Source organism: Pristiophorus japonicus, chromosome 1 (genome assembly GCF_044704955.1).
Source record: "Pristiophorus japonicus isolate sPriJap1 chromosome 1, sPriJap1.hap1, whole genome shotgun sequence".
Classification (NCBI taxonomy): Eukaryota; Metazoa; Chordata; class Chondrichthyes; family Pristiophoridae; genus Pristiophorus; species Pristiophorus japonicus.
The window spans coordinates 100,465,326-100,487,601 of NC_091977.1; the positions used below are offsets into that span (position 1 = coordinate 100,465,326).

Genomic DNA, 22,276 nt, shown 5'->3' on the forward strand with positions numbered 1-22,276 from the left:
TCCTTGTCCATAGAGACGCTACAAGAAACATTTTGTTCTCGAGTAATTGTTAACCTAGAGCGATAAGATGAAACTGTCTGTGTGCCAGTCTGTATAGTAGGGTTGGTGTACGTCAAGTGCGGCGCGTGGGAAACGAGACTGAAGCGAGAGCTCCATGTAAACACCTTTTTGTATATGTCTTTGTTTATATGTGAAATGGGAACTTTTCTAGTTGCTGGGTGTGCTCACATATCCCTATACATTCCAAAGGGGGAATTCCTTTGCGCCCTGTTCCACTGACCCTAACTGAGACTGTCAAGTGGCTTCTGAGTCAGACTAGCATGAGAGGAGGGGGGCCAATGCAAATACGAAAGATGAAATGCGGGTCAAGAGAGGGATCACGGAGGGCAGGAGGAGCATCATACCGTTACCATGTAGACAACCACAGGGACGTCACCAAATGGGAGAATGCTGGGTACCCCATTAGTCAAACGTTCCAGGGATGGTACCAACCACCCTACGACCGTAAAAAGGAACCCCCATTCTTAGTCCTGACTAATACCTCGGGGATCGGGAGGCCAACCGGGAACATATGTTTAACTCGAAATGACACCAGCAGCAAAGGACATATCATAGGGTACAGCGATTGCCCACACAGCCTCAACATCACAACAGGTGCACGAGTCACTATCCTCTCTCACCTTCCGTATAAAACAGGTGGAGGTCTGTGGGCCCAGTCTTGGGACCCCAACACAATATATAAAAAGGCAGCGTATAACGGCACGTATTTTGTGTGCGGGCATAGGGCATATCCCTGGTTACCTAGGCGATGGATAGGGTCCTATTTGGGATATGTGGTGCCATTTGTGCAGCAAACACGTACCCTGGCGGAAGCATATGCCTCCAGCCGACACAGGCGAGCCCTCACCCCCACCGAGAGGTTCTTTGGGGTCATGATGTTCCCATTCGGGATAGGACGCACCATGAATGAAGTACAGAACCTAGAGAGGGTATTGGAACAGATAGCTAACTATACTGCTGAAGCTCTGGAGGACATCACGGCCGAAATGGTAGCAATGCGGACCATAGCATTACAAAACCGAATGGCCCTTGATTATCTGTTAGCTGACAAGGGGGAACGTGTGCCCGGATAGGATCTGAATGTTGCACTTACATTCCCGATAGCTCAGAAAACATAACCAATCTCGCTGATCACATAAGAAGGGAGGTAAAGAAGTTATCCACGCCAGCATGAGGATCTAGCTGGTTTGATGCATGGGGCAATTATTCTCATCGTAGTAATAATTACCTGTTGCTTGATTATTGGTTGCTTTAACCTTTGTTGTAAAGTCATGATGGCAAGGTTAGCAAACCCTCTTGTGGCCATAGGCTCCCGGGTAATGATCCAGCAAACTAAAGACCTACTCGATAAGGAGGATCAGGAAAGAGAGTGCGAACGGCTGAATGCGATACTCCTGGAATAGTCACCAGGGTTATCATGGAATGATAAAAAGGGGGAATGAGAATGTGAATAGAGGGGTTGTGAATGTGTCAAGTGGTGAAGAGAATCATGGGAAGACAGCTGAAAGAAATGTCAAGCTGCGATATTTGCAGTGTCGACACAAAAAGAGGTTACTCAGAGTGTGGTCAAACACGAGTTACGCGAAAAGCAAAGTCAGGCATGAGTCAGACGAAAGACTGCTATAACCAGCCATAAAATAGGGAAGAATCATGTACCGAAACTATACACAAGCTAACATTAGCGCCCGCCCTGACTGGGGGACCTGTTGGCCTGCCATTGGATGTATTCTGGGGGAAGCAGAAAGTGATTGGATGAACCAAGTGCTAATCAAATGTGTTATGTTCTGAAAATGTATAACTGTTGAGCTTTTGCATTGTAACGAGACTTGTCCTTAGGGAGTTGAACAAGCTCTAATTGAGTGTGTTCCTTTATCTCGACAAGTCCCGGCCGGAGAATCTTCAATAAAGATCTTTTACAGAAAAGGCAACATGGGTGTTCGCGTCAGTGTATTCGCTGAAACAGATCGAGGGAAAAAGAATCCGTATTAACAGACACAGACATGAACTCCTGCAGCAATTTCCTGGGGCTGAGACAATTGGCCTCCAACAACCACAACTATCTTTCTTTGTGCTAGATATGACTCCATCCAGGAGAGTTTCCACCCCCCCCCCCCCCCCGATATCCATTGATTTCAATTTTACTCGTGCTCCTTGATGTCAAGAGCGGTCACTCTCACCTCACCTATGGAATTGAGGTCTGTAGCCATGTGGTCCTGGTGGAACCCAAAACTGAGCATCGGTAAGCAGGTTATTGGTAAGTGCTGCTTGATGGTACCGTCAATGACACCGTCCATCACTTTGCTGATGGGATGCTAATTGCCCAGATTGTATTTGTCCTGCTTTTTGTGGACAGAACATACCTGGGCAGTTTTCCACTTTGTTGGGTAGATGCCAGTGTTATGACTAGTTCTGGAGCACAAATCTTCAGCACTACAGCGGGCCAGGAAATTCAGGGTCATAGCTGTTGCTGTCAGCCGTTTATCACTGAGTGAATCAAATTATTGAAGACTGGCTTGTGATGGTGGTGGCCGATTATGGATCATCCGCTCAGCACTTCTAGCTGAAGATAGTTGCAAATGCTTCAGCTTTGTCTTTTGCACTCACATGCTCAACTCATTCATCATTGAGGATGGCAATGTTCTGCGAGCAGCCTCCTCCCAGTAGTTGTTTAATTGTCCACCACCATTCATGACTGGATGTGGCAGGACTGAACAGTTTTGATCTGAACCGTTGGTTATGGGATCACTTAGTGCTATAGCAACTGCTTCTGCTGTTTTAGTATGCACAAGATCATGCAGGGGGAGGAAGTATTGCGTGCAGTTCTGGTCACCCCATTACAAATTTACGAGGATATTGCCAGGACAGGAAAACTTTAGCTGTGAGGAAAGATTTGATAGGCTGGGGCTGTTTTCCTTGGAACAGAGGTTGAAGGGAGATTTAATTGTGTATACATTTGAGGGGCCTAGATAGAGTGAATAGGAAGGACCCATTTCCCTTACCCAATAACCAGGGGGGGGGGGGGGGGGGAAATAGATTTAAAGTAGTTGATAGGATTAGAGGAAATATTTCTTCATCTCGGAGGATAGTGAGAGTCTGGAACTCACTGCCTGAAAGGGTGGTAGAGGCAGAAACCCTCAGCACATTTAAAGTACTTGGTTGTGCACTTAAAGCCATAATCTATAGGGCTACAGAAGGTGGAATTAGGCTGAGTAGTTCTTTTTCGACTGGCCTGGACATGATGGGCCGAATAGCCTCTTGTCAATTTTTTAATAAATTACTTTTTCTTTTCCTCAAACTAGCAGAATGGGACCCAGTTAAGTATCAGACAGGCAACCTGCTGCCACGGCACCTCAAGCCAGCAATTGGGAGATGCACAGAAGCAAATACAAATCTTTCCATTCCAATTAAGCATTTAGATTCTGCCCAGTTATCCCACACAGATGTACAACCCATCTGTAAAGCAAAAATCTGAAGGCTTCCATTCTTGCAAAAAGTGGCCAGTGTGCCTGGCATACACTTGGTATTTCCCCCCCACACTCTTGTATAGTTAAAAGAAAACCCCTAAAATCCTCTAAACTGATGTTGGTTGCTTATACTGTGCACTTTAAACAGAAATCATGATTATACATTAAAGATATGGATTTCAACTCTACTTTATAATATGTAACAATCTTTTTTGAGAAGAGATATACTACGAGGAAAAATAATTAACTTTCAACAAATCTGCATTTATTCCATCAAGTTTTCACAATCATTTACTAAAAAGGCAAAATATGCAGTCTTTCCCCTTTACATAAGTTAGTCCAAACTTCACAAATTTAACACTTGGCTTCCAAAAACTGACACGAGGGGGGGAAAAAAAAAAAATCAATAAGTTTTTTTGGTTTTGTGTTTTTTTTTAAATTTGTGATCTAATAAGCAACTCTTCAAGTTCAAGGACGTGCACATTATGTTCAAAATGGCTTCAAGGATGCAATTGCAGCTACTTCTACTGGGTAGGCACCAAAGGCGGCCATTTCTGTAACATGCCTGCAATACTTCAAAATTTACAGTTAACCAAATGGTAGAACCATCTTGTCAGAATATAGGCTGCATTCTCTTACCCGTGTGCTTTTTCAGGAAACCATTACAATTCAAGCAAACCATTCAATATTTTTTAATATATAGCATTGTTTTTTTTTTTAAACATCAAATATACCTCTTTCTCTTCAGCAGTTTAAGACATATGCCAATATTACACAATTAAGCACAAAGGAGGTACTGAAAACTCAGTAGTATGTCATATTCCACCCATCTTTCATCCACACAAACAATGAGCGAGGTCTATTCACACCCAGTAGTGAACAGAAAAGTCCAATTTCAGTAGTTGCGAGCTAAATATCACTCCTTGTAGTCAGTGTTGCAACTGAAGCAAAAAGCCTCTCTCAATGTGCCAAAACTTCAAGACTGGTGCCAGCTACGAAACTTCAATGCTGCTTCAAGCAAGAGCTGGGAAGTCCTCAGGGTCATCAGGATTGGGAGCACTTATCTGTATCTGGGGAGGAGAGTTTTTTTTAAAGTTGACTTTGAATTGCAACATTTAAGTAAACAAATGTTCATTTACACCTCTTGATTCAAAACAATAAGGGTGTAGGACAGCAAGAACTAGAATTGGAAGCCTGGATGATTATATGCAAGTTTTCAGATACAGTCCCCATCACTTAAAACAATCATGTTTAAACTGGGCAGTTGCTTATATCAGCCAAAAAACGATAATTGTTTGAAATTGACAATGCAAATGGCTAAGTTGCCAATTATAGCATCTTAAGTGCTCCATTAATTTCAGGCAGAAACAGCTGTGCTTACTATTTTGCACCTCGAAGGTGAAGTGAATGCAACATAAGTATTTTTTTTATACACAAGTAAAAATTGCCTGCAGAGCAAGTGACTATCCTTCAAAAAGGTATTTAATTGTATATGAAACATTTTGCGATGTACCGAGATGTTTTGCAGCATTATATAAATTAAGAAAATACTTACATCAATTGTGGAGTTTAAAATTGTGGAATTCATAGAACTTCTACTCTAGCCCTTTGTTCAATGTGTGCTTCCTACATTACAACAGTGACTACACTTCAAAAGTTCTCTATTGGCTGTAAAGCACCTTGGGTTGTGGAGGTCATTAATGGTGTTAAATAAATGCAAGTTCTTTTCTAAAATAACATCTAGTTAATGTTCAATAACCATTTGTGTACAGAAGCCCTTCTAATCCCCTCTGCTGTGGAGCTAGTTTGGACTAAGCACTAACTGCATGCAATTCAACTAGCTTTATTTAAACTGCAGTCTTATTTAGTTTGTCTCTCTCATCTGGAGGGAGGAGAGCACGTCAGGGGATCTCAGAGATGCAGTGATCGTGACCATCTTTAAAAAAGGGGACAAGTCCAACCGCAGCAACGACAGAGGAATCTCCCTGCTATCAGCCACTGGGAAAGTCGTCGCTAGAGTCCTCCTCCCGGAGGTCACAGTGCAGATGTCGTCCCCTACGGGGCACAAATGACATGATTTTTGCAGCGTGACAGCTACAGGAAAATTGCAGGAAACACCAGCCCTTATACATGGCCTTCTTCGACCTTACAAAGGCCTTTGACACGGTCAACTGCAAGGGTCTATGGAGCATCCTCCTCCGTTTCGGATGCTCCCAAAAGTTCGTCACCATCCTCCGCCTGCTCCACGACGACATGCAGGCCGTGATCCTTACCAACGGATCCATCACAGATCCAATCCACGACCGGACCGGGGTCAAACAGGGCTGCGTCATCGCCCCAACCCTCTTCTCAATCTTTCTCGCCGCCATACTCCACCTCACAGTCAACAAGCTCCCCGCTGGAGTGGAACTAAACTACAGAACCAGTGGGAAACTGTTCAACCTGCGCCGTCTCCAGGCCAGGTCCAAGACCACCCCAACCTCTATCGTCTAGCTACAGTACGCATATGACGCCTGCGTCTGCGCACATACATCAATATCCACGGCACGGCCCTGGACACCGTAGACCACTTCCCGTATCTCGGGAGCCTCCTATCAACAAGAGCAGGCATCGACGACGAGATCCAACACCGCCTCCAGTGCAGCCTTCGGCCGCCTGAGGAAAAGAGTGTTTGAAGACCAGGCCCTCAAAACTGCCACCAAGCTTATGGTTTACAGGGTTGTAGTAATACCTGCCCTCCTGTATGGCTGAGAGACATGGACCATGTACATTAGACACCAAGTTGCTGGAGAAATATCACCAAGGATGTCTCCGCAAGATCCTACAAATCCCCTGGGAGGACAGGCACACCAACATCAGCGTTCTCATTCAGGCTAACATCCCCAACATTGAAGCACTGACCACACTCGATCAGCTCCACTGGGCAGGCCACATAGTCAGCAGGCCACATAGTCTGCATGCCAGACACGAGACTCCCAAAGTAAGTGCTCTACTCGGAGCTCCCTCACGGCAAACGAGCCAAAGGTGGGCACGGAAACGCTACAAGGACACCCTCAAAGCCTCCCTGATAAAGTACGACATCCCCACTGACATCTGGGAGTCCCTGGCCCAAGACCGCCTGAAGTGGAGGAAGTGCATCCGAGAGGGTGCTGAGCAACCTCGAGTCTCAACGCCGAGAGCATGCAGAAATCAAGCGCAGACAGCGGAAAGAGCGTGCGGCAAACCAGTGCCACCTATCCCGTCCCTCAACGACTGTCTGTCCCACCTGTGACAGAGTCTGTGGCTCTCGTATTGAACTATTCAGCCACCAAAGAACTCAATTCAGGAGTGGAGGCAAGTTTTCCTCGATTCCGAGGAACTACCTATGATGATTTGTGATCTGCAACATTCTTGCAATTTAATAAGAGTACTGAAATAGCTCTGGTAGCCATCACCTATAGCGGGCAAATCACATTCTCACAAATGAGCCCGCTATAAGCAGTGGGGACTGTATTCAAGTAGTCAGATATTACCTTCTAGGTTAATGTTCCACAACTGAAGCACTTGGATAGATTGGGATTAGTTGTACTTTTTCTAAATAATGTTCTGTGGCACCAGATCAACATTACCTTAATTTATCCAAGCAGCAAATGATTTACTGCTCTTCTAATTTTTCCTCCTAAAGAGGAGGACTCTCGCTGGGGATCAACTTTAGGACTGCTCACGAGTGCATCACTCAAGGGTCATTCTACATAAGCCAGTCTGGATGCCGATGATTAATGCCATTTAAGAACATAACATAACAAATAGGAGCAGGAGTAGGTCTGCTGTGGGTCAACTTAAAAACACTGATTCTTTCCTCACCCAGATCAGGTAGAGGAGTACCTTGGGAGTAGTGGCCAAAACATGAAGTTTAAGGTCCAAATAAAAAAAAAGAGAAAAGGTTAGTACGAAAAGATGATCAGATTGGAATAGGGCAGATTGAGGAGCGAGCCAGCCAAGGCAACGTGGGAAATAAATTGGCATACAGGACTGCAGATCAACAGTGGGATATTTTTTTTTTTTTTTTTAAAAAAGATTGCAAAATTTCAGAGTTAGATAGATATAGATAGATAAATATATATTGATATTGAAGAAAAAACAAAATCCTGCAGATGTTGGAAATCTATTCTGATGAAAGATCATGCGGGAAATGTCACTGTTTCCCTTTCATTGCAGCCTGATTTGCTAACTGATTACAGCATTTTGCTCGCTCCTATTCCAATCTGATGGGTCTGACAGATGTTTTTTTAAAAAAAAAAGAGGATTCAAGAAAATAAGGAAAGAGGTTAAGGATGGGATAAGGAAAGCAAGGAGGCAGTATGAGCAGAGAATCTCAAAATATTTTGAAAAATGTTTTACAAATATATGAGAAATCTCCTTTAAAAAATGATAGTAAAAGTACGTGGAAATTGGGGGTATATATTTTAACAAGCACTTTGCTTCAGTGTTTACAAAAGAGAAGGATATTGGGAAGGAGGTAAATCCTGAATTGGTTAAAAGCATGAGGAGACATTGTAACAAATAGCATTAGAGAAGTTATTCAAGTTAAAAGATGACAAAGTGCCAGGACCTGGTGGGATACATCCAAGGATCCCCAAGTGAAATAGGAGAAGAAATAGTGGAGGTCCTAGAAATTATAATTCATAGTTCCATTGAGAATGTGTCTCTGCTGGAGGATTGGGAAATGCAATACCCATTTTCAAAAATAGAGGCAGTTAACCTAGGTAATTACAGGCTAGTTAGTTTAACATCTGTGGTGGGGAAGATTTTGGAATCTTTAATTAAAGATGAAGTTACTAAATATCTAGGTGGTGGAGAAATTAATTAGAAACAGCCAATACAGATATCAGAAAGGAAGCTTGTGCTTTGTGAGGTGGTGTCAGATATGGTGACTGAGGGAAATACAGTGGATATGACGACTTTCAGAAAGCCTTTGACAAGGGACCACACAGGCTACTGAAAAAATAAAAGGTATGAAATTAGAGGAAGGGTAGAAAATTGCATTAAAATCTAGTTAGAAGGGAGGAATGAGAGTGGGAGTTAAGGGCAGTTTCTCAGAATGGTTGGAAGTGAGTAGTGGTGTCCCACAGGGTTCAGTTCTGGGACCACTTCTGTTCACTGTATACGTCAATGATTTGGATATAGCGTTACAAGAGGGAGTGGTGTCCAAGTTTGAAGATACTAATATAGGAGGTATTGTAAATAATTGAGGAACGGAAGCTACAAGGGGATATTGATAAAATGGTGGGATTGGCAAAAATGAGGCAGATGGAATTTAATGCCAGTAAATGTGACATATTTTGCTTTAAAAAAATACTTTGGGGAAGAATGAGGAAAAGATTTGGGGGTTCAGGTTCACGATGCATTAAAATCAAGTAGCTCAGGCCATAAAGAAAGCTAATGGAATATTGGGTTTTATGACATGAGATTATAGCATATAAGAGTTGAAATGCAATGGGGAATCTACATAAAACAATACAATTACAGTTTGCATACTATGTGCAGTTTTGGACTCCAGACTATAGGAAGAATGTTTATGTAGCAAAAGAGAATACAGCGCAGATTCAATAGGATTCTGCCTGGAATGAGGAGATACAAATGTGAAGCCCCAAAAAAATTGCAGCTGCTTTCATTAGAACAGAGGAGATTATAGGGCAATTTTCTAGAGGAGTTTAAAAGTATGAAAGAATGTTAGAGCAGATAGAAACAAGTTGAAATTCACTAATAGTGGTAAGGTTATTGTTTAAAAACAACCAAGAGCCAGTAAATAGAATTTATGAAAAAAACAATTTGGCTTAAACATAAATATTGAAGATAAAAGTTTCTTACTTGGTATTACTATAGGAACAGAAGTAGGCCATTCAGCCCCTCGAGCCTGTTCTGTAATTCAATTAGATCATCGGTGATCTGTATCTTAATTTCATTTACTAACGTTTGCTCCATATCCCTCGAGACCCATAACCTAATAAAAATCTGTCAATCTCAACCTTGAACGTTTCAATTGATCCAGCATCCAGAGCCTTTTGGTGGAGGAAATTCTAAATTTCCACCACTTTTTGTATGAAAAATAGCTTCTTGATTTCGTCTTACTAGATGGTAGTGAAGCCTGGTGCCTCAGGGCAGAAGAACAACCAAAATTATTAATGACAGAAACGGCTTGTCTGATCTGCATTATAATCATTCTTGGGTTCTAGAGAATTTGAAATGGCACAATACAAAAGAAACGTGGACTGAGCAAAAGCTCTAAATCATTTAAAGACCACATAGTTGGTTTGGACAAATAAATAGAATGAGTGATGATAGATTAGTAAAGACTATTACACATTCTTATATGAAAGGAGCAAGACCAACCAAGGAGAACAAAAATGCTGATTAGATTGTGTTAAGGATGATAATGGGACTAAAACTTAAGTTTCATGTTAGCTGTACACTTTACATCTGATACAAAGAGCTGGTGTTATTTTACTCTTGACCCATCCACTGATTTGATGACATCATGCAGCCTCATGTTTTGAAAGCTGATGGAAGAGTTTTCAATTTAGCTTAAACCTTGCAAGTCACCTGGAAGAATCACCTGTCGTGGTTCTTGATTCCTAATGCTGCAAGCAGATATACCAACTGCCATGCTCCATACATGCTCCCATATAGGCTAATGAGGTTATTTATGGTCAATAATTCATGAGGACACTAAAATAGTAGTGCCAAAGAGACTCCCCATGAAGAATTGGGGAAAGATTTGAAGGACAAGGTCAGGTTTGCCATCTATAGTTTGAAAACATTGTAAGACCTCTGGAATAGACTGTATCGAGGTGCAAATGATGAAGGTATCTGGTGAAATTGGAGTCCAACTTCTTTGATAAAATATAGAAAACTAAAACTTCCCAAAAGAATGGGAGGGAAGTGAAAGCTATATTTTGTTTCCTTTTCAAAAAAGGGATCAGTGGGACCTTAACTGTCTTGAGTTTACCTAATAAAGTATTTGAGAGTTTTGGGCAATCAAATTACAAAGTTGATCTCCTTCTGAGTGAAGAACAAATTGGGTTTAGAAAAAATGAAGTCACGGTAGACCACCTATTAATTCTTAGTTATCTGAAAAATATTTTGAAAATACCAAAAATTATGACAGGACTGCAAGATTTTGGCTTCTTGGGTTGCTTAAGTACTCACTATAAAGCCTCATGGGTCACGTCAGCAAGGCGATAAACCAACTTTCAGGCTACAACTAACCATTATCACCACTGGATGTGCCAAACCTAAGCTGCACAGTCACCGCAAGCATCCTTGTAGCAGACGGCACTTATCTGCATCTGGATGTTTGCTGACCCAGATCTGCGCAGATGATTCCCTTGGTTAGTGACAGGTAGATATGCCAAAGCCTGTAGATAGGACTGATGACATCTTGGCATCTTGTGTGGACATCCAGGCTATTGGTCACCCTGGAGTACATTCTTTCACCACTGAAAGTAGGACCATCTGTGATTGGGGTGCTCCTGAGTCAGGGATTCACATAGCTTAGTGGCGTCATCAGGTCTGTTGTAGAAACATAGAAAATAGGTGCAGGAGTAGGCCATTCGTCCCTTCAAGCCTGCACCACCATTCAATATCATGGCTGATCATTCACATCAGTACCCCTTTCCAGCTTTCTCTCCATACCCCTTGATCCCTTTAGCCGTAAGAGCCATATCTAACTCCCTCTTGAATATATCTAACGAACTGGCATCAGCAACTCTCTGTGGTAGAGAATTCCACAGGTTCACAATTCTCTGAGTGAAGCTTCTCCTCATCTCGGTCCTAAATCCCTTATCCTTAGTCTGTGACCCCTGGTTCTGCACATCCCCAACATCGGGAACAACCTGTCCAGTCCCGTCAGAATTTTATACATTTCTATGATATCCCCTCTCATTCGTCTAAACTCCAGTGAATTGAGGCCGTCGATCCAGTTTCTCCTCACATGTCAGTCCTGCCATCCCGGGAATCAGTCTGGTGAACCTTTGCTGCACTCCCTCAATAGAAAGAACGTCCTTCCTCAGATTAGGAGACCAAAACTAAACACAATATTCCAGGTGAGGCCTCACCAAGGCCCTGTACAACTGCAGTAAGGCCTCCCTGCTCCTATACTCAAATCCCCTAACTATGAAGGCCAACATGCGATTTGCCTTCTTCACCGCCTGCTGTACCTGCATGCCAACTTTCAATGACTGATGTACCAAGACACCCAGGTTTCATTGCACCTCCCCTTTTCCTAATCTGCCGCCATTCAGGTAATATTCTGCCTTCATGTTTTTGCCACCAAAATGGATAACCTCACATTTATCCATATTATACCGCATCTGCCATGCATTTGCTCACTCACCTAACCTGTCCAAGTCATCTTGCAGTCTCTTAGCATCCTCCTCACAGCTCACACCGCCACCCAGCTTAGTGTCATCTGCAAACTTGGAGATATTACACTCAATTCCTTCATCGAAATCATTAATGTATATTGTAAGTAGCTGTGGTCCCAGAACGGAGCCCTCCGGCACCCCACTAGTCACTGCCTGGCATTCTGAAAAGGACCCGTTTATCCCCACTCTCTGCTTCCTGTCTGCCAACCAGTTGTCTATCCACGTCAATACATTACCCCCAATACCACGCGCTTTAATTTTGCACACCAATCTCTTGTGTGGGACCTTGTCAAAAGCCTTTTGAAAGTCCAAATACACCATATCCACTGGTTCTCCCTTGTCCACTCTACTAGTTACATCCTCAAAAAATTCTAGAAGATTTGTCAAGCATGATTTCCCTTTCATAAATCCATGCTGACTTGGACCGATCCGCTCACTGCTTTCCAAGTGCGCTGCTATTTAATCTTTAATAATTGATTCCAACATTTTCCCCGCTAACCAGTCTATAATTCCTCGTTTTCTCTCTCCCTCCTTTTTTAAAAAAGTGGTGTTACATTAGCTACCCTCCAGTCCATAGGAACTGATCCAGAGATGATAGACTGTTGGAAAATGATCACCAATGCATCCACTATTTCTAGGGCCACTTCCTTGAGTACTCTGGGATGCAGACTATCAAGCCCTGGGGATTTATCGGCCTTCAATCCCATCAATTTCCCTAACACAATTTCCTGACTAATAAGGATTTTCTTCAGTTCCTCCTTCTCACTAGATCCTCGGTCCCCAAGTATTTCGGAAAGGTTATTTGTGTCTTCCTTCGTGAAGACAGAACCAAAGTATTTGTTCAATTGGTCTGCCATTTTTTTGTTACCCATTATAAATTCACCTGAATCTGACTGCAAGGGACCTGCGTTTGTCCTCACTAATCTTTTTCTCTTCACATATCTATAGAAGCTTTTGCAGTCAGTTTTTATATTCCCAGCAAGCTTCCTCTCATACTCTATTTCCGCCGCCTAATTAAACCCTTTGTCTTCCGCTGCTGAATTCAAAATTTCTCCCAGTCCTCAGGTTTGCTGCTTTTTCTGCCCAATTTATATGCCTCTTCCTTGGATTTAACACTATCCTCAATTTCTCTCATTAGCCACGGTTGAGCCACCTTCCGTTTTATTTTTACTCCAGACAGGGATGTACAATTGTTGAAGTTCATCCATGTAATCTTTAAATGTCTGCCATTGCCTATCCACCGTTAATCCTTTAAGTATCATTCGCCAGTCTATTCTAGTCAATTCACATCTCATACAATCGAAGTTACCTTTCCTTAAGTTCAGGACCCTAGACTCTGAATTAACTGTTTCACTCTTCATCTTAATAAAGAATTCTACCATATTATGGTCACTCTTCCCCAAGGGGCCTCCCAAACAAGATTGCTAATTAGTCCTTTCTCATTACACATCACCCAGTCTAGGATGGCCAGCCCTCTTGTTGGTTCCTCGATATATTGGTCTAGAAAACCATCACTAAACATTCCAGGAAATCCTCCTCCACTGCATTGCTACCAGCTTGGTTAGCCCAATCTATATGTAGATTAAAGTCGCCCATGATAACTGTTGTACCTTTATTGCACGCATGCCTAATTTCTTGTTTGATGCAATCCCCAACCTCACTACTACTGTTTGGTGGTCTGTGCACAACTCCCACTAGCGTTTTCTGCCTTTTGGTATTCCGCAGCTCTACCCATACAGATTCCACATCATCCAAACTATTGTCCTTCCTTACTATTGCATTAATTTCCTCTTTGACCAGCAATGCTACCCAGTCAAGGAACTGACTAAGTACATGATATTAGGAATACTGATCATGTTAATGCTTATAATCCCCATGGACTAGTTGGGACGAATGGTCTGTTTTAATCTTATAATTTCTTTGCAATTCTATGCAACATTCACTTTTAATAAGGGGTCTGTGAATAGCAATGCACATCAGGAAGGTGAAATGTAGAACTTCCATGAGTAAATTGGTTTAACTCCATACAGCCCTGGGATCGAACCCAACAAGTTACTTGTCTGTAGGAGTCATATTTACCCATTATATAAATTATAACTTCCCATCTCTGTAACCTCCTCCAGCCCTACAACCCTCAGATCTCGGAACATCCCAGATTTCTTCTACTCCACCTTTGGCGGCCATACCTTCAGCAACTGGGCTCCAAGCTCTGGAATTCTCTTCCTAAACCTCCCCACCTCTTAAGTCATTACTTAGAACCTACCTTTTTGACAAAAGCCTTTGGTCACTGTCCAAATATCTCATGTCCCTCAGTGACAAATTTACCTGATAACATTCCTGTGAAACACCTTGGGATGTTTTAGTATGTTAAAGTCGCTATATAAATGAAAGTTTTTGTTGTTACCAAGACGGGCATTCACTGCTTCGAAGTGCCATAGTTATTGATTCATACACTTGTCCCATTTAGAAGTGTTTTCTCTTTTCCCTCCAGCAATTGCCCACTCCCCCAATATGAAGACCACCTTTACCATCTCTGCAGCTGGCACCTCTGGCCTGGTTTCAGTGACTCGTTTGGCTCTTCCACGACCTCTAGCACCACCCCGTCCTCGTCCAGGGCGTGTTAGACTGCCAAAGTTAATGTCCAGTTTAGAGGTGATGTCATTTGCTGATCTTCTAAAGTAATGGTGATCCTCATCATCAGATTCTTCCTTCTGTTCCTAATAAAGGAAGCAATCAATATTAGAAAACAAATATTTGTATGACAGGCATATTGGCTAATGAGAAGAAGAATTTGTTTAAAACAATCTAAACTGGTAATGCTACTTCCAAGTTATCTCCATTCTTTGGGCTGACTGGACTGCTGCAAGAATGTAGCTGGGTGAAACATGTTTCTGATCAAGCTGGACGACCCACTGATTCTCCTCCCCTCCCGAGATATTGCTCAGCCACCTGCACCAAAAGCTCAAGGTGGTCGAAATCAGGGACTGAGCAGAGTGGTGACTGTTTGGTACCATGTCAGAGAGACAGAGCAACACGCCTACTTCTAGGCTTTCCAAATTTGCAGAATTTTATAAATACCAATAGACGCTGGGACAGTTTAACAATCTAATCCACTTACATCCCCTTCATATTTAGACTTATGGATCACAACTGCCTTTGACAAAACACTGGAGTCTGGTTTGCGGATGTTGAATTCTTTCTTGGAGCGGGTCTGTTCCTGAAGTGCTTTCCATTCATCCAGAGTCATTTCATGAGGACCATCATCGACAGTTGCTTCATGCTCCCCTTCATTCAGTCTACAACACAACACAAAAACCAGCCAAATTAATGATAAACTTGTCAAAAATATTTGATGGTGCAAGACAAAGAGAGGTGATAATATCTCATCATCACTTTTATCATTTAATCACGTCTATCCTCCACCCAATCAGACCTCTCCATGTTGTTCTTTTCCCTGAATTCTGCACTTGCTTAAACTCTGTTCATCTCTTAACAATTACTGGTCACAGATCTGAAATATTAACTCTCTCCAGAGGCTGCCTGACCTACTGAGTATTTCCAACCTTTGTTGCTTCAGATTTCCAGTATCCGCAGTATTCTGCTTCTTTTTCCTAGATAGTCCTATTTCAACCAAGGATTTCTAATTAAATTAGGCAGGTGCAGCCTTTTAAAAAGAGGATTCTCAGCATCAATGCAAGACAATAAACAGGACTGAAAGGGCTTAAGTGGGCATGAAAATCAAAGCTGTTGACCTTGCCCCCAGTTTCTTTAATCTTCCCTTGTCCACTGACCCAAAGAACAGGTAGGTGTGAACACAGTAACTCAGCTTTATGGGAACCACATACCAATAACAGGCACACTGGTGACCAAATGAGTCAAAATCGACAATAAAGCTATGTATAAACAAACACTTGAAAGCATTAGAAAAAAATGCCAGAAATGAAGGCTGTTGTGGCAGCAGGGAACTTCAATGTAGTGGTTATGTTGAATGTTATTTATTCCAGGGAATGGTAGTGAAAACAACGTTCAGAAAAGATGGTGGACAGCAAAAGGAAGTAGTCCTGTACGTCAGGAACAGCTGGGAGGCAATAAGTTGATCCTATTCTGGTCGGACATCTTTAACGCAAAAGCACAAAACTAATACCAGGACTCCACATCAACCAAAGAAGGAAGACAGTTTGCTCCACAAGACAGAACGGTATGCGAGGATAGATGTGCAAGAGCAGGAAAGTTAGTTGTAATGGGCAACTTCAATCAACCAAATATAAATTGGTAATAACCATCGGGTTCAGAGCTCAAGATTGCAAATGTAATCAGTGACTGATTCATGACCCAGTATCCGTGATACATGTATTCCGAATGATGCTGAAATAGCCTAGGATGAAGTTGAAAAAGATCTACCAGTCTTACTAGACTTGACACTATGTCCAACCATTGCAGAGCCACAATCAACAAAGTAAATGGAATGCTGACTTAGATAACCAAAATAGTCAGCGCAAGTCAGATGAAGTCATGTGCAAACTGTATAGTGCCTAATCAGACCAGGTCCCCAAGACATTCAATTACTGGAAACAGTACCCAGAAAACCCCCAAAACTGACCCATAGTGTTAAACGTCTGCATTATAAGGAAAGACTGAAGAAACTTGAACTTTTCAGCTTTAAAAGGTATCTTGAGGGGTGATCTTATGGAAGTATTGATAGTGATTTATACATGGAATGGACTTCTAGATCGAGTATTGGAAAAATGTTTTGAATTATTCAAGAATGAAAGTAAAACAAAAAAAAAAAACGACTTTTTAGATGGATGAAGCAAGATGAACTAAATTGCTTCTCTCATCTATAAGTATCTTCTGAGCCGATACAAAAGTGAGGAAAGCACAAGTGCTGCATAGTAACAAAAATCAGTAGTGAACTCACTTGTTCTCTGCATCTCCTTCAAGCACTTCTTGGGGTTCTTCCATTTCAGTCACCTCTTCAGCTGGAGTAGCCTCAGTCTCTCTGTAAATTTGTGGGGGGGCAAAAACTTGAGTCAGAGTCTGATCCCAATTCAGTCATGACATTTAAAATCATACATCATGACTATATGAAGTTTCCAGCGACCCCCCCCCCCTGTACAGCTCTTTTTTGACAAGCATGTGTCAGTCAAGCCCCCCACCATCTCCTCCACATGGTGCCGAGAAACAGGACCGGAGACCACGACTCTCCAACTCCGCCCCCCCCTCTCCCAACTTCTCTTAACCTCTCCTTCTCCTCCCCACCCCCGCCCCCCCCCCACACCGACATTCTTTCCGCTCCAAACCCTCAATGGGGGGGGTGGGGCAGAGAGGGCCTGTAGCGTTTGCGGGCAGAAAAGCGATGGGGCAACCGGGGTGTGGGGACAAGAGAGCAAGAGAGGGGGGCAGGTGGGCGAGAGGGTGAGCGAGAAAGGGGGCGAGAGAGAAACATAGAAAATAGGTGCAGGAGTAGTAGGCCATTCGGCCCTACAAGCCTGCACCACCATTCAATAAGATCATGGCTGATCATTCGCCTCAGTACCCCTTTCCTGCTTTCTCTCCATACCCCTTGAGCCCTGTAGTCATAAGGGCCATATCCAATTCCCTCTTGAATATATCTAATGAACTGGCATCAACAACTCTCTGCGGAATAGAATTCCACAGGTTAACAACTCTCAGTGAAGAAGTTTTTCCTCATCTCAGTCCTAAATGGCTTACCCCTTATCCTTAGACTGCGAACCCTGGTCTGGACTTCCCCAACATCGGGAATATTCTTCCCGCATCCAACCTGTCCAGTCCTGTCAGAATTTTATATGTTTCTATGAGATCCCCTCTCATTCTTCTAAATTCCAGTGAAGAGACCCAGTTGATCCAGTCTCTCTTCATATGTCAGTCCTGCCATCCCGGGAATCAGTCTGGTGAACCTTCGCTGCACTCCCTCAATAAGCAAGAACATCCTTCCTCAGATTAGGAGACCAAAACTGAACACAATATTCCAGGTGAGGCCTCACTAAGACCCTGTACAATTGCAGTAAGACCTCCCTGCTCCCATAATCAAATCCCCTAGCTATGAAGGCCAACATGCGATTTGCTTTCTTCACCACCTGCTGCACCAGCATGCCAACCTTCAATGATTGATGTACCATGACACCCAGGTCTCGTTGCACCTCCCCTTTTCCTAATCTGCCGCCATTCAGATAATATTCTGCCTGTGTTTCTGCCCCCAAAGTGGATAACCTCAAATTTATCTACATTATACTGCATCTGCCATGCATTTGCCCAGTCCAAGTCAACCTGCAGCCTCTTAGCATCCTCCTCACAGCTCACACCACCACCCAGTTTAGTGTTATCTGCAGACTTGGAGCTATTACACTCAATTCCTTCATCCAAATCATTAATGTATATTGTAAATAGCTGAGGTCCCAGCACCGAGCCCTGCGGCACTCCACTAGTCACTGCCTGCCATTCCGAAAAGGACCCATTTATCCCGACTCTCTGCTTCCTGTCTGCCAACCAGTTCTCTATCCACGTCAGTACATTATCCCCAATACTATGTGCTTTAATTTTGCACATCAGTCTCTTATGTGGGACTTTGTCAAAAGCCTTTTGAAAGTCCAAATACACCACATCCATTGGTTCTCTCTTGTCCACTCTACTAGTTACATCCTCAAAAAATTCCAGAAGATTTGTCAAGCATGATTTCCCTTTCATAAATCCATGCTGACTTGGACCGATCCTGTCACTGCTTTCCAAATGCGCTGCTATTTCATCTTTAATAATTGATTTGAGCATTTTCCCCACTACTGATGTCAGGTTAACCGGTCTATAATTCCCCGCTTTCTGGTGTTACATTAGTTACCCTCAATCCATAGGAACTGATCCAGAGTCGATAGACTGTTGGAAAATAATCAGACTGTTGGAAAATGATCACCAATGCATCCACTATTTCTAGAGACAGAGCGTGGGGGAGGGAGAGAAAGAGCAGGCGGGCGGGGGCAGAGCGCGCGTGAGTGGGGGAGGTGGGGGAAAAGAGAGGGCGAGCGCGGGAGGCGAGCGAGGGCGCGGTCAGGGGGCATGCACGGGGGAGAGAGGGAGGAGGAGAGGGATGCACTTGCGCTGGCGTAAGGCACTTTGACTAGTCCTTGCAGTCTTCAGGAAAGCTCTGTCCTCTGTCGCTTCAGGAAGTCAAAGTGGATTGAGTTACACAGGGTGGAGCATGTTGGCCATTTCTTCAGTGCAAATAAATGCATCCTTAAGTTTTTACCTGTTCTCTCCACTACAGCCACTCTTCTCCCATTCCCCAAATCCATTTTACTTCCTCAGAATAATGTCGATTATGCACCGAATAGCTAAAGGAAGCCTCCCTCACTTCAAAACAACATTTTGGACTCAAGGTTAGTTTGACAGAAAGATCACAATCAGATTATTTTAGCAGAGAAGGCAGCCATTCAGCCTGTACACCAGGACCCATTCCCCTTTCCTATTAAAAGATTTTTCTTTCTCAAATGGTTATCAACTTCCTTTTTAAAAGCTGTTTTCCTCACCCACAGTACAAATATTTAAAAAAAAAATAAAATAAGTGTAATTTCAAAAGGCAGTTGAACTATTGAGATGCAAAACTTCCATTCTCACTTAGTGCCACAGGACACCTTCAGAATACTGTGCAATGTTATTGGTGTGGGCTAATACTGGCATAAATGAGACTTTCTCCAAGAGCGGATCGTGCGTAGTTTTTGCTTCATGCTCATGAAGGTGCAAATGGCACTGGTGCAGTGCTTTTCTTTTTCATAAAAATTACTGACACGGGAGATGCTCCCTCGTGTCACCAAAAACCAGAGGGAAAAACATGCACAATCCAAGATGAGGGAGAGAAACCACAGTGCAATTCCAACTGAGGAGGAGCTGCAAATCGGGGCAGAACACATATCTTTCGGGTTTCATAGAAACATAGAAATTTACAGCGCAGGAGGCCATTTCAGCACATCGTGTCTGCGCCGGCCAATAAAGAGTCACATGGCCCTTGGTTAGTAGCCCTGCAGGTTACATATAAACCTATCAACAATGAACAATGGCGGACAGGTAAAGAGCATCCAGCCCAACAAGTCTACCCCACCCCATGTATCGCAACATTTTACACTCCACCCCACCCAGAGCCATGCAATCTCCTTGGAGAGGCAAAAAAAAAAAACAGGTAAAAACCCAGGCCAATTGCGAAAAAAAAATCTGAGAAAATTCCTCTCCGACCATCGAAACTAGTCCAGGAGATCACTCTGGCCGTATTAGATTCCCTGAAATACTTACCATCGTATCTGCGCCACAAGAAGTTATCCAGTCTAATCCCACTTACCAGCTCTAGGTCCGTAACTAAATGCACATCCAAGCACCTTTTAAATGCGGTGTGGGTTTCTGCCTCTACCACTTTTCCAGGCAGAGAGTTCCAAACCCCCGCAACCCTGTGTGTGAAGAAGCTTCCCCTCAAATTCCCCCATAACCTTCCACTAACCACCTTAAACCTATGCCCCCTCGTAATTGACCCTTCCACTAAGGGAAATAGGCCCTCGCTATCCACTATATCCAGGCCTCAATGAGGTCTCCTCTCAGCCTCCTCTGTTCCGTGAGAACAAACCCAGCCTATCCAATCTGTCCTCATAGCTAAGATTCTCCATTCCAGGCAGCATTCTCATAAATCTCCTCCGCACCCTCTCCAGTGCAATCATGTCCTTCCTATAATACAGCAACCAGAACTGCACGCAGTATTCCAGCTGTGGCCCAACCAGTGTATTATACAATTTAAGCATAACCTCCCTGCTCTTGTATTCTATGCCTCGGCTAATAAAGGCAAGCATTCCCTTTGCCTTCTTAACCACCTGATGCACCTGCCCTGCTACTTTCAGGCATCTGTGGACAAGCACTCCAAGGTCCCTTTGTTCATCTGCACTTCTAAGCGACCTACCATTTAATGTGTATACCCTTTCCTTATTAGCACTCCAAGTGAATTACCTCACACTTCTCCGAATTAAATTCCATTTACCACTGCTCTGCCCACCTGACCAGTAGATCGATATCCTCCTGCAGTCCATGACTTTCCTCTTCATTATCAACCACACAGCCAATTTTAATGTCATCTGTAAATTTCTTAATCATACCCCCTATATTCAAATCACCATCTTCTTAGGCAGTCTCTCAAATCGAGGCTAACTTGCTTCCACACCAAAAAGAGATGTGTTCAATGAGTTCACAGGTGCTTCAATGAAGGACCTTATATTCCAGGTCCCGAACTGCATATTGAAGAGTGGAAGATGTCTGTGCGTGGCTTTTAAAAAAAAACGTGTGGTGGCCGTTGCACACCAGCCACCACACAGGCTTGACAGAGCTAGGTCTTGATCCAGTGGCAAGGGTCAACCAAGACGACTGGAGACCAGCTCTACTGCACGGACCTCGTGCGCACACATATCACAGTGTGGACTGGCCCGTGCTGCCCCCAGGCCCCGAACTCATGCCTCTCCTGGCCCCGATCACATCGCACTGCAATCCCTCGCCGCTCCTGCTGTACCTTCTCACGCTCCAATCACCGACATGGGTCATGGTGCCGTCGCCCTCCTGCACCTGCTCGCGCAGTACGCTGAAGTGGTATGTCGTCACGCTGTCCAGGGGCGACTCGCCTTTTATGGCCCCGAGCTGCCGCAGGTGTTTCCTTGCAGGTTGGGGCTGCCACGCTGTCCAGGGGCCGCTCGCCTTTTACGGCCCCGACCTGCCTTCAAATCTAGATCATTGATGTATACCACAAAAAGCAAGGGACCCAGTACTGGGCCCTGCGGAACCCCACTGGAAACATCCTTCCAATCACAAACATCCATCAACCATTACCCTTTGCTCCTGGTCAACAAAAGCAGACACTGATGCGGAGATTCAACACCGCCTCCAGTTGCCTGAGGAAAAGTGTGTTCGAAGACCAGGCCCTCAAATCTACCACCAAGCTCATGGTCTACAGGGCTGTAGAAAAAGCCGCCCTCCTGTATGGATCAGAGGCATGGACGATGTACAGAAGACACCTCAAGTCGCTGGAGATATATCACCAACGATGTCTCCGCTAGATCCTGCAAATCCCCTGGGAGGACAGGTGCACGCCAACATTAGTGCTGTCGTCCAGGCTAACATCCCCAGCACTGAAACACTGACCACACTATCAGCTTCGCTGGGCAGGCCATATGGTTCGCATGCCAGACACGAGACTCCCTAAGCAAATGCGGAACTCCTTCACGGCAAACGAGCCAAAGGTGGGCAGTGGAAACTTTACAAGGACACCCTCAAAGCCTCCCTGATAAAGTGCGACATCACCACTGACACCTGGCT

General features: G+C 43.8%; 1 protein-coding gene across 2 annotated transcripts in view; it reads right to left on the bottom strand.

Moving 5' to 3' along the window:
* Nucleotides 1-3,767: 3,767 nt before the first annotated feature.
* The window catches only part of LOC139265014 (intracellular hyaluronan-binding protein 4.S-like), a 54,243-nt gene continuing 35,734 nt past the window's right edge, over nucleotides 3,768-22,276 (bottom strand). For both annotated transcript variants that reach the window (XM_070881957.1, XM_070881958.1), the window contains 4 exons: nucleotides 16,848-16,928; nucleotides 15,048-15,225; nucleotides 14,458-14,646; nucleotides 3,768-4,594 (listed from right to left, as the gene is read on the bottom strand). In XM_070881957.1, coding sequence (XP_070738058.1) covers nucleotides 4,538-4,594; nucleotides 14,458-14,646; nucleotides 15,048-15,225; nucleotides 16,848-16,928 — 505 coding nt within the window. In that variant the 3' untranslated portion in view covers nucleotides 3,768-4,537. The remainder of the gene's footprint in view (nucleotides 4,595-14,457; nucleotides 14,647-15,047; nucleotides 15,226-16,847; nucleotides 16,929-22,276) is intronic.